The sequence below is a fragment of the Solanum dulcamara genome, chromosome 8 (genome assembly GCF_947179165.1).
Source record: "Solanum dulcamara chromosome 8, daSolDulc1.2, whole genome shotgun sequence".
NCBI classification, from domain to species: Eukaryota; Viridiplantae; Streptophyta; class Magnoliopsida; order Solanales; family Solanaceae; genus Solanum; species Solanum dulcamara.
The window spans coordinates 13,097,311-13,110,987 of record NC_077244.1 but is presented as its reverse complement, the minus strand read 5'-3'; the positions used below and the strand labels follow the sequence as shown (position 1 = coordinate 13,110,987).

General features: G+C 35.8%; 1 protein-coding gene across 1 annotated transcript; it reads left to right on the top strand.

Annotated features, from left to right (window-relative positions):
- Window positions 1-10,889: 10,889 nt before the first annotated feature.
- Window positions 10,890-12,393, top strand: LOC129899805 (uncharacterized). Its single transcript, XM_055974817.1, has 3 exons — window positions 10,890-10,982; window positions 11,091-11,484; window positions 12,344-12,393. The coding sequence occupies exons 1-3, from the start codon at window positions 10,890-10,892 to the stop codon at window positions 12,391-12,393; spliced, it is 537 nt and encodes a 178-aa protein (XP_055830792.1).
- The last annotated feature ends 1,284 nt before the right edge of the window (window positions 12,394-13,677 follow it).

Genomic DNA, 13,677 nt, shown 5'->3' with positions numbered 1-13,677 from the left:
ATAGTTGACTAGACAAAGAGAGAAAAAAATCATGAAAACCTTTGATCCATCTGACTTGCAATTAACTTTTAAACTGGAAAACTACTATATTATTCATTGCATTGGCATGTGAAATAACTCTATGCAGTTAGTATTAATATAATTACCAACTTTAGTCAAAAAAGTTGTATACATTATTTCTAGAGGGATGAAATAAGAGAAGATCACTTGAGATAGTTTGGTCAAGTCATAGGTTATTTTATATATAGATGAATCAGTCTATTCGTGTGAAACTATTGTAAGTGAGGGTGACAAATATCAAATGAAAGAAAATTATCTCAAAAGACTTATTATTTCTTAGTATAAATGCGGACTTAGATTTCTAAAATGATAACAATTCACCAATTTCATCCATTAATCGCTATCGCCTTACTCCATCATTATCAATTACCATTATCATTGTCCATCATTATTAAATACCACCATTAACAACTCACAACTACCATCTTCAACCACTACCATTATCAATCACTACAATTAATCAACACTAACACTAGCAACTATTTATAATTAGTACTGACATCAACCATCAATACCACAAAAAAATCAAGAAGTATCTACATTCACCATCATAAGTCACCACTATATATTATCTACCACCATAATCATTCACCAAAACCATTTTGCTATTAGTATCATCCAACTATCAACCATCACCAAATTACTGCCATTGACTTCTACTACAATCATTACAACTATATCTACAATCCACAACACCAACATTAATTAACATACCATCCTCAATTGATATTCATCACTAGCCATCACAACCACCAATCACCATACTAGTTTTTAAAAATATTTTGTTGATGTAGTTTTTGATAATTTGATTTCATTAAATATTAGGAAAAATGGCTTAAATGGAACCTATCTTATAGTTAGGTTCGTTGTAACACACTCATATTTTATGCGGGTCTAATGACTCTCCTGGATATTTTTGTTAAAATATTTTTTGATATTTATCGGGTGAGATGAATAGAAAAAAAATCTTTCTTATTTTGTTTGTACACCACTGATCAATAGGAGATCAAAAGGAAAAAAAAACAAAGGAGTTCGATCATTATCACTCATTTACACTCTTTGAACAAAGTGAAAATGAAAACCCTCTCATTCACACTTCTAGAAGAAATCAATTGAATCTTTTGAAATTTAATTTTATGAATCATTATATTCTTTCATAATTGAGTTTTGGCTAGTGTCACATTGGATAAATATTTAAAAATGCTTTTAAAAGTATTACGGGGAATTAGATCTCCCGATAAAGTATGAATTTGTTACAACACATTTGATCAAAGTCTATGTAATGATCTGTTTCCATCGTTATAGATAAGCTAACGGGGGAAGAGTTTTGGCAGAAAACTTCTGAGTAGTAACTTGGAAATTTCGAACCTAGGCCAGACTCGGATAAAATCTGAGTCATGTGAGGTTTCAAGTAGTCCAGTAATGGATGGGGGATTAAAGTATGAGCTGATTGTTTGAGTTGATAGCCAAGATATTAAGGAGCATGTAACATGTTACAAAATCGAATTTGGGCGAGTAGAACTCTCCTAATTAATCTTGACATGAAAGAGGTATTTGGGAACATCAAGGATTGAGGGTGTGTTGCAAAATAAGGTTTTGGGATTCAATTTTGGAGTTTTTATCTTAATGCAACCCGTCGTGGAGGGATTACTTTTGCCATGGAAGGAGCCACTATGGATGGATTTTCCTTCCATGGCTGGCCAGACGCGGGTCTTATCAGATAAATGTCCCAAAAAGATCATTCTTTTTACAATTTTATTTTTGGAGAGCAAGAGGGAAACCTAGGCCTATCCTTGTCAGTTTTCCACCAATTCTCATGCTAAAGGTAAGATAAATACTCCCCTAACTTATATTTTGATTCTTAGAACCTAGAATCTATGGTAATTATCTTAAGGGACGGTTCTTGGCCGGTATTTAATTTTAGGAAAAGCCCTATTTGGGTGATAGGATCATGAACGTGGACAAGGGTTAGTATTTTGATATATTTGGGTAATTTAGTCCATTGTTTATTGATTACTTGTGTTCTTTATTTGTTTTAGGCCAATTACAAGCAAAGAGACACAAAAAAGGGAAAGCTCAAGTTTCTTAAGAGTATTTAGGCTTGGTTTGAGGTAGGTGATGGTTTACTTTCCTGTACATGTTATGTATGCCTATTTATAACATCATTAGTATTGCCTGCATGTATGTGAATATGGACCTAATAAAATAACCATTTGTGATCAATTACATGCAATAAATCTATTAATTGATTATGCAAGTGCTTAACTTATTCATTGTTGGTTGTAATTGTGATTGTGGTTGTTAGATCGGGTACCACACTAGTACATGTAGGATTGGGTACCACACCGGTTCATATTGGATCGGGTACCACGCCAGTACATATTGGATTGGGTACCACGTCAGTACTATTAGATTAGGTACCATGCCGGTACATATTATAATGGGTGTCACGCTGATACACTAACTATTGGAATGGGTATCGCGTTAGCACAATAATAGTTTGTGTATGGGTTCCATGAGAGGACCATCTTTGACTATTGCATTTGTTATTGATTTGTGAAACTATGTACTTATCATGAACTGATAACTGGATAATGTATTTTGTAAATGTGTGGTTTACTATTTTATAGTTACTTGTATATATTTAATTTACTGAAACGGCCGCGTGATTCTACTAGTACATGATTGTTGTGTGTACTGATACTGCACTTGCTCTTTCTTTAAAAAGTATGGGGCACCTTCAGGAGGTTACTGACAGACTTAGCTAGGAGATCGTTGACTCATCGGATTCAAGGGTAAGCCAGTTTTTTCAGGCTACCATGGATTCATCTTAACTCTTAGTCCATCCTTTTGAACTTAGACTATTCCATTAATACTTTTACTATGGTTATTTTTTCAGGGTTGCATCCCCTTATCTTAGACTTTTTACTTAGTAGTTTTTCGTACGATGACTTTCAAGCTCTAAGGGTTAACTTCCACAAATTTATGTTAGTTTGGTTAGGTTCTTGAGTTTATGAGAACTCAGTTTTAAAACTATCATTTAAACATGTTTCTACATCTTTAAATGCTTGTTTCTGTATTAGGAGGTTAGTTTGGGGTATAGTAATTGTTCTCTCATTGAAGAGTTAATTTAGAAGTCACTCATGGCCCAATTTAAATCGTGACAAAGTTGGTATCAAAGCCCCAGGTTCGTTGATCTCATTGTACCAAAATAATTCTAATAGTGTCTAGAAGAACGGTATATTAATGTGTGTACTTTTCTTCGAGAGGCTATAGGACTTTAGGAAATCTATCTATCTTATTCTCCCTTCGTGCTATAACTTGATTCCAATTGGTAACTAGTGATCAAAATTTGTATTTGGTCTCTTTAACTCTCTTATCCATAGATGGTTAACATGCAGTACAATGACATCAGGCTAATAAATCTAATTAATAAGCCAGTAGAGGATCCAATAGCGAGATGACGTGGTTGAGGTAGTAGTAGAGGAAGAGGATGGAGAAGAGGCCGATGAAGGGAATCACCTACCAGGCTGAAGCTAGAGTTGAGAATGTTTCGAGAGAAGAGGCCCCTACCAAACCCAGGTTGAGGTGGAAGAGAATATGAAGATTGTGATTGAGGGGGATGATAAACCAGAGGAGGATGCAGTAGCTGGGACTACAGGACATCCCTCTTTGCACCAAACTATAGCTCAATAGATTTTAACTTTTTTGAGTGGGTTGGTCATCTTTGGAGAAATTCTCGCACTACAAGCCGTTCAAACTCCAGTCACTTATCCCATTACTGCTATAGTTCCTAAGATGGATGGATTATTGGGTGTTGATGCTCTCTCCATCCACTAAAATCGAGCATGAAATGTTAACTAAGTTTTTGAAGTTGAAGCCTTCAGTGTTCCATGGTTTTGAGAGTGAAGATACCTATTAGTTCACCCTGAATTGCTATGAGACACTTCACAAGTTGGGCATTGTACACTAACATGGAGTTGATTTTGTGCCCTTTTAGCTTCAAGGTAAGGCGAAGAGTTGTAGTGAGCCTTTGTGGAATATCGATCGCCAATTTTGCCTCTAGTCACTTGGGTTCTATTCAGTGCCTTATTTTTAGAGAAGTACGTTCTCCAAAATTTGAGAGATCATAAGAAGGATGAGTTCATGGATCAGAGTAGTGTGGTATGACTGTATCCACTTATGAGGCTAAGTTTTGTGCCTTGTCCAGTTATGATACATAGTTGGTGATCACAGAGGAAGAGAGGATCCATTTGTTCATCAAGAGATTGAATTCCAAGTTACATGTATTGTCTGTCCATATGACCTTTGCATGTTAAAGTTCTAATGAAGTTACAGACTTTGTGAAGGAAGTAGAAGGAGTTTGACGGGATGGGTAGGTTAAGGCTTTGGCTACAAAGCACAAAAATGCAGGTAATTTAATGGATCTTACTCCATAGGTTTGGCTAGGTCTACAATTGCATCCCAACCAATTTAGTCATCTAAGCTCACTTCTACATGTGGTTACTCAGGGGCTCCACAATAGAATCTTACTCAGGATAGTCAGGGAGGTTCTTTCACACCGGGAACCAAGTCATCCCTTAACCTTATTTCCTATAATTATGAGGTACCAGGGCACATGAGGAAAGGTTGTCCCCACCCTTGCATGACTGATCCCGCGCAACAGCAGACCAGAGCAGTAGTACCTGCAAGCAGAGGAAATAATGGCAGAGGATGTACACAAGATGGGCTAACAGGAAATCAGAGATATCGTGAAAGCCAGGGAAATACCAATGTAGGCGGAAGATCAGGGCATCCAGGTAGAGAGATTGTCCTTCAGTATAACAGGGAACATTTCTATGCTTTTTTAGGTAGGACATAGGCTGAGGCATCTAATGCAGTGATCACAGGTACTATTTTTGTTTGTCACCGGATAGCTATTGTCCTATTTGATCCAGGTTCTACTTAATCTTATGTGTTAGTTTTTCTTGAGTTTTGATGTGAATTGTTATATACTTGATGCCTCCATCCATGTTTCTACCCAGTTGGAGAGTCTTTTATATTCACTCATGTCTATCGTGCTTGTTCTGTTCTGTTTATGGGTTTTTAGGGTTGATTTGGTGATTTTGGATCTGAATGATTTTGATATGATCTTAAACATGACTTAGTTGTCCCCTTATTATGTCATGCTTAACTATAATTCTAAGATTGTGACTCTAGAGATGCCAGGTAGGTAAATGTTAGAGTGGGAAGGGATGTACAAGACTAAGTATTCTATGATCGTATGTTTGATCAGGAGAAAGCAGGCGGGGCAGGGTTATTTCACATACTTAGCTCATACTCGGGCTATTGATGTAGAATCCCCCTCTATAAAGTGTAATGACCTTAAAGGTCATTTTTTAAAATTTGTGTGAAATTACTATTTTACCCCTATTGTTAGTGCCCCCGGTTATTATTTGATCAATTTGTATAGTTGAAAGTGTCAAAATCTTAATGGTTTGTAAATTGTGCATATTCTTGAGTTTTACAGAGTTAAGAGGTGAAAAAGTGACTTTCGATACCAATCGGAGCTACAGGTCTCGAAATGGAACTTCATCGATTTCAACAACTTTGGAATATGGAAATTGATCTAGAAGGGTTTACAAAATTATTTTTGATATTGTAATGAAGATTTGAGGTCTTTAGTTGGGAATTTGAGGAATTTTAGGCCAAGGTTTGATTTGATCAATTTTTGGAGTTCTGATACTCGAAATAGAATTTTGATGACTCCGTTGGATTCGGAGGATGTTTTTGGTCTGGAAGAAGTGTTGCCTAAATTTTTAGAGGTCCTGAGCCTATTTTGGTATTTTGAAGGCTTAAGTTGGTTTAGTTGAGACTTTTCGAGTTTCGGATCAAAGAGACGTCGAATTTGAATTCTGATGATTATATTAGCTCTGTAATGGCCAAATTAGGCTAGTAGCATTATTGACATGACTATCGAGTCTATCGATACGAGTTTAGGACCATTTGGTGCTTTTGACTTTGAAAGTTAGTCTATAGTTGACTTTGGTCAATTTTCTTGGAAATCGCACTTGGATTAAAATTTTGACAGCGCGGTTAGTTCCAAAATATTGAGTTTTGATAGAACGACCATTCATTTGCTTCCCAAAGTTTTTGGTCTAATCCCGAAGCCCATTGTGGAATTTGACTTAAAATGACACTTGGATGTGAGACCCACTTTTCATTAAAATGACCTCGTATGGGAATTTTGAATGCTTCATTGAGTCTGGAACGTCGAAATTATTGGAGTAGCATTTTGAATGCGCCATAGTGCAGATTTTTTTCAGCTTTTCTCTCAACTTTGAACCCCAATTTCTTGAGTTTTCAAGTTCAAATATAGTGATTCAAGAGGCTATCTTCAAGAGAATTTCATGAGGAGTCCATTGGTGAGCTCGGAATATTTATTAGAAGTTTAGTTGGAGGTAATATTTGATGTTTTAGATGTTGCTTCGACCATTTTTGAATTCAGATTTTTGTAAACTTTGGAAGATGATTTCTTGGCCATCTTAGTTCCAAATTGAGTGATTCAAAGCTCTAAATATTGGAGTTTTTCTGTAGGAATCCAGTGGTGAGATCATAAACTTGATTAGGAGCTTTGTGTGAGGTAAATTCGTTAATCTAGCCGCTGCCTTTATCATTTTCGAGTTGAAATTTTAATGGGTTTTGGAGGATTGTTTCTTGTTCATCTTATCTCCATTTTTAATGATTCTTTTATCTAAATTGTGAGTTTTTCTGTAAGGAAAATCGTGGTGAGATTATTCTTTTCTGCAATTATTATCTTCCAAAACATCTTTAAATCAAGATTTCAAAGGTGGGTTATGGGATTTTCTTCCAAGTTAGAAAACTGTATTTTGCATTATTTGAAACTCAATTATTTCTTGATTTTAATGGGTTTTTCAGACACGAACTCTACCCGATGTGTAGAACATAATTTTCAAATAAAATTCTATATTTGACCCTTTTTAAAAATAATTAATATTTGGACTATTTTATCCCTGATTCCATAACCTATCAATAAGGGTGTCATTAGACTTCTTGTGATGTGTATGTTCCATTATCGATAGTGGATTTTCATTTTGGGCATTGAATTCGAGAGTTGCTTATCCGATAGAGGTGTTCCAATGAGATTTCAGCAATTGAGGTAGGTTTGGCTATCCTTCTTTAAGACCGAGATGGGTTAATTAGTCATTCATATGTTATAGACTTTGGAATGGAGTTGTAATTTGAGTTGAGAATGTTATATATATTGTAATGACCATGTGGGGGCTTATATATTAATGTGTTGTCATGTGGGGGCTTATTTATATTACATAGCCCGTGTGGGGGCCTTATTTTTTATCTTATTTGCTTTGAGAGCATGTGATTCCTGATTTTCCTTTGAGAGAGACTTAAAGATATTATTTGACTTGTGATGCCGGTGTAAGGGGTTGAGCTGGGGGTTTTAAGCATGTTTGATTATTGAAACATTGTTGAGAAAGGGGTGAACACTTATATTAAAATATTTCCTTCCCATTGCTATTTATTGAGGGTGAGTATCATGTATAGGTTAAGTTTTGAGACCTTTGAACCTTGTACTACATGTTGAGTTGAATATTTCTTCCATGCCATATGTGTTTTGATGCATTTATCCTCATTTATCATATCATGAAACATGGGAAGTTGAGAAATATGAGAATTCTTTTTGAGAAAGAAAATGAACAACTTTAAAATTTTGTATCTTGGGTCCTTGATCGAGGCAGTTTTACGGCAGGATAGTGGATACATTGTGATCCCTTGACTACGAGGAGGTGAAAAGGATAATGAGATATTGTGATTAAGGTATATGTTCTGGGAGACCCACATAGGTCCTGCTTGGTAGCACAGCTCAGCAAGTGTATACGACAGGCTGTGCGATAGTCTTGATTCCATAGTACCACCATTGCATTGCATCATATTTATACTATTTAGCTTATCTTGTTGATTGTGATAATGAGTTGACATTATGGGTTTACTTTAATCATGCCATTATATATATAAACTGGCAGCACCGATGCCGAAGTGAGACTTTTCTGTATGCAGGTGGAACCGTTCCTTAGTTTATTTCATAGGTTTGATTAATTTCTTATACTTAGCCGGTTAAAACCTACTGAGTACATGTGAATTATACTCAACCCTACTTTTGTGTCCCTTTTTTATGCAGATACTAGTCAGGGTACCTCTCATGACAGCTGATATTCTAGCGGATTGTGTATTCTCAAATTAGTAGTGAGGTCTCAAAAGTCAGATCGTCACTAGTCTATCTGCATTTCTCAGTCTTTTATATTATTCAGAGACTTATGTTGCATCTTCAGACTCGAACCTTGTATTAGATGCTCTTTATACTTATGACACCAGATTTTGGGATAATTTTATTATTGTCTATTTATTGTGTTTAACAGTGGCCTGACTTTCCTTTGGGAGTCTCATATGTTTTTATTTTTATGATTACACATTGGGATGGGGTTTGGGATGTGTGACATCATGACCTCCATTTTTGGGGTCGTGACACAGAGTCTATTACTGTGGTATCTGAGTATAAGGAGGTGTTTCCTACTAATTTGCCTGATATGGCTCCAGATAGGGATATAGATTTTTGTATTGACTTAGAAACGGACACTCTCCCAATCTCAATCCCTCCTTATCACATGGCTCCGACAGAATTAAGGGATCTTAAGACTCAGATCTAAGAGTTCCTTGATAAAGGTGTCATTCATCCCCTATGGGGTACTCCTGTCTTATTTATAAAGAAGAATGATGGTAGTATGAGGATGTACATAGACTATTAGCAGTTGAATAGGGTCACCATCCGACATAAGTACCCATTGCCTCGTATAGATGATATCTTTGACTAGTTGTAGGGTGCATCAGTATTTTCTAAAATTTATCTAAGGTCTGGTTACCATCAGCTAAAAATTAGGTCTGACGATGTACCTAAAATGACATTCAGAACTCGGTATGGGCAATATGAGCTCTTGGTAATATTGTTTGGGTTGATCAATGCATCTGAAACCTTCATGAGTTTGATGAATTGGGTGTTCAAACCATTCCTAGATTCTTTTGTAATTGTGTTCATTGATAACATTCTGATCTATTCGAAGAGTATGGAAGTACATGCATGTTTTTTTTGCATTGTTCTGGCTGTTTTGGGGAAACAAAAATTGTATGCAAAATTTTCTAAGTGTGAATTATGATTGTCTTTAGTTGCTTTTTTTGGGGCATGTGGTTTCAAAAGAAGGGGTGATGGTAGATCCCCAAAAGATTAAAGTAGTTAAAAACTAGGTTCGACCTAGTTGTTTGACTGAGGTTAGGAGTTTTGTGGGGCTTGCCAGCAATTATCAATAGTTTGTGAAAATTTTTACTTCTATTGCCATATACTTGAGAAGGCTGACTCAAAATAAGGTACCTTTTGAGTGGACTGACAAATGTGAAGAAAGCTTCCAAATCTCAAGACCTTCTGACCACGTCACCTATTCTAACATTGCCAATTGAAGGTAAGGATTTCAATGTTTATTGTGATTCTTCATATTCGGGCATGGGTGTTGTGTTGATAAAGGATAAGAAAGTCATAACTTATGCCTAACGACAATTAAAGGTTTATGAGAGAAACTACCCGATGCATGATTTGGAGTTAGAAGCGATAGTATTTGCTCTCAAGATTTGGTTGCATTACCTTGATAGTGTCAAGTGTGAGTTCTTATTGATAATCATAGTATACACCATATATTCACTTAGAAAGACTTGAATCTGAGATAGCGAAGCTAGATGGAGTTTCTTAAGGATTATGATGTCACCATTTAGTATCATTCAGGTAAGGCTAATGTGGTGGCAGATGCATTAAGCAGAAAGATAGTGAGCATGTGCAGTTTAGGTTGTTTAAGTGTTTCTAAGTGACCCTTGGCTAGGGAGATAAATGCTTTAGAGACCAAGTTCATGAAGCTAGGCACCTCAGAGAAAGGTGGGGTGCTGGCCAGTATTGAGGTTAGGCCCACTTTAATTGAAGAGATCAAATCCAAGCAATTTGAAGATGGGAGTTTGAAAAAGCTTGGAAGGAAAATAGTATCTGGCGAAGCATAAGATGTGGCTCTTGATGTAGGTGGGGTGCTTAGTTTAGGTGAAGAATTTGTGTTCCCCGAGTGGGTGACATAATTCAGAAGGTGTTGAAAGAGTCTCATGGCTCGCGGTACTCTATCCATCTAGGTGTTACTAAGATGTATCGGGATTTGAAGTAGCTTTACTAGTGGCCTAGCATGGAGAAAGACATAGAAAATTTTCTGGCTAAGTGTCAAAACTGTCAAAAAGTGAAGTATGAGCATCAAAGGCCTGCAGTTTTACTTTAGAGGATACCCATTCCTCAATGAAAGTGGGAACGGATAGCTATGAATTTCGTGGTAGGTCTTCTTAAGACCTTGTGAAAGTTTGACTCCATTTGGGCTATAGTTGACAGACTAATAAAGTCAACTCACTTCATTCTAGTTAGAGTGGATTATAATGCTCAACAATTGGCAAAGATTTATGTGAAGGAGATAGTAACATTGCACGAGGTGCCCCTTTCTATCATCTCAGACCGTACGCAGTTTACATTAAAGTTTTAGGGGAAATTGGATGAGAAGTTAGGCACTCAATTTACTTTCAAAACATCCTTTCATCCCCAGTCTGATGGGAAGTCAGAAAGAACAATTCAAGTATTGGAAGACATGTTGAGGGCATGTATAATTGACTTTGGAGCTCATTGGGATAAATTTCTACCTTTGTGTGAGTTCTCCTATAACAATAGTCATCACTCCAACGTTGAGATGGCACCATTTGAAGCACTTTATGGGAGGGGATGTAGATTGCCCATAGTGTGTTTTAAGGATGGAGATGTAAAACCTTTGGGAGTTGATTTGGTAAAGGATGCTGAGGATAAGCTAAGAAGTATCCAAGCTTAGATTCTAGCAGCCCAATGTCGATAGAAGGAGTATGTAGACTGAAAGATAAGGGATATGACATTTCAGATGGGTGAACAGGTTCTTTTGAAGGTGTCACCTATAAAGAGTGTGATAAGATTTGGTAAGAAGGGCAAGCTTAGTCCTCACTACATTGGCCTATTCAAGATTCTTGACTGTGTAGAGCCAATGGATTATAGGTTGGCTCTACCACCTAGTCTATCTAGAGTCCACCTAGTGCTCTATGTATACATGTTGAAGAAGTACCATGGGGATGGATATTATATCATCAAGTGGGACTCAGTCTTATTAGACAAAGATCTTCAGTATGAAGAAAAACTGATAGCAATTCTTGATCATGATGTTTGGAAGCTAAGGTCCAAGGAGATTAAGTCGGTAAAGGTTCAATGGAAGCATCATCCGGTTGATGAAGCCACTTGGGAAACCAAGAAGGACATGCGAGGTAAGTATCCCAGTCGTTTGACGATACATGTACTACTTTATTCTTGCCTTAGCCCAACTTTCCTATTTTGATCACTCGGGGATAAGTTATGGGTAAATTGGTATCTATTGTAATGACCTATTCCCTTCGTTATGGATAATCCAATAGTGAAAGAGTTTTGGACAGAAAACTTCTGAGTAGGAACATGAAAAATTCGAGCCTAGGCCAAACTTGGACAAAATCTGAGTCATGTGAGGTATGGAGTAATCCGATGATGGCTGAGGGATTAAATTATGAGTTTTAGCGTTTGAGTTGTTAAAATATTAAGAAGCTTGTATGGATTTACATAATCGAATTCGGTCGAGTAGAACCCCCGTAGTTGCCTTGCCGTGAAAGAGTTGTTTTGGAACATCAAAGATTGAGGGTGTATTGCAAAATGGGGGCTTGGGACTCAATTTTGGAGTTTCTGTCTCAATGCAACCCATCGTGGTTGGATTATTCCCTCCATGGCGCGGGCCGCTATGGAGAGATGGGCCTGTTATGGCGGGCTAGATGCGGGTTTTATCAGATAAAAGTCCTAAAAATGTCATTCTTTCTGCAATTTTGGTTTTGGAGACCAAGGGGGCAACCTAGGGCTATCCTTTCCACTGGTTCTTGCTCTAAAGGTAAGTTAAATACTCCTCTAACTTTTATTTTGATTCTTAGAACCTAAAACCCATGGTAATTATTCTAAGGGAGGGTTCATGGCCTGAATGTAATGGTGGAAAAAACCCTAGTTGGGTGATAGGATCATAAACTTTGCCAAGGGTTAGTATTTTGATATAATCCGTATAATTTAGACAATTTTTCATAAATTGCTCGTCATCTTTATATGTTTTAGACCAAGAACAAGCCAAGAGACTCCGTAAAAGGAAAGCTCAAGTTCCTTAAGAGTATTTAGATCTTAATACATCATCTTTATATTGAGATGTCTATTCGAAGATTGACATCCTAATTATATATAATCATAAAAATGAAATGAGGCCTTAAACTTATTAGAGAACATCTAATACTATTTGTTTATCTTAAATAGAGAAATGAGGATTCATATAGCCAATTGTTTTTTGTTTTTTTTTGGATTTAGATATAGTTAAATGTTTTTGTTGTTATGTGACTTGGATGTTTTAGCTTTAGGGAAAAAACCTTTCTCTTTCTTTCATAAGACAACTAACATTAAAAAGATACATCAAAAGATTTTTATACATGTATTTATAGGAAAAGAACTAAACACCTTATGATAAGTATGTTAAATAATGGGAAAAAAAATTCGAACCTTCTTCAAAGCGTACATGTCTAATTCAACGTTTGTTCAGTTTCATCAAAATCACCATGCTTATTTAATGCCTATTAATAACTTTTTTATATGGGTATAAATGGTTCAAAAGACTTCTGTATGTTGTGAGTTTAATCAATTTGATCTTTTCATTACCTTATACATTATGTACAGAGGTGATATCACAGTAATTTTCTAAGTCTCGTGTTGTTTATATTTGAAATAAATATTTATTTGTTTTTAATACTTGAAAATTTTCTCTCAAAAAATAAAAAACTCTCTTCATACTTCATAGCCGTTAATTCTATAACAATTAATAATATTATATGGACGAATATACTCTCTGTGTTCCACTTTATATGACATGTACACTTTTCTTTTTAATCAGTCCCAAAAAGAACGACATGTTTTCTTATTTGAAAAATATTTTATGACACTATCTACATTTTATCCATATTGAATTTTACTTATTTGGCAAAAATTCCACAATGGTGTAGTTTTATATTTAAAAATTTAGCTATTTTAAGGATAATTTTGGAACATATCAAAGTCTTTCAATATTTCATAAATTTTATGTCAGTCAAACTACATCACTTAAATTGAAATGAAAAGAGTATCAAGAGAAATTTTGTACAGGATTTAAAAGAAATTAAAATGAACACTTTATAATTGGAGAAACTTTTGAAAAGCTTACCTCCAAAACATCAGGTTTTGATTCATCAAGTGCGATAAACGATATTGGAACATCCACTAATACTGCATTCTCAGCATCTTCAATTTTGTGTTTCTTCTAGTAGAAAATATGAAAAATATTAGTTAGATCTTTTGTAGAACAAAAAATTGTATGAAATAATGGAATGTTTCAAACAAAAAAAAGATGAACACTGCTTGCTTGCAACTAA

Coding starts and splice junctions, on each gene's coding strand:
- LOC129899805 (XM_055974817.1), top strand. CDS start 10,890: ATGGCACCATTTGAAGCACTTTATGGGAGGGGATGTAGATTGCCCATA. Junction 10,983..11,090: donor AACCTTTGGGAGTTGATTTG/GTAAAGGATGCT, acceptor ATGACATTTCAG/ATGGGTGAACAGGTTCTTTT. Junction 11,485..12,343: donor AACCAAGAAGGACATGCGAG/GTAAGTATCCCA, acceptor TATATGTTTTAG/ACCAAGAACAAGCCAAGAGA.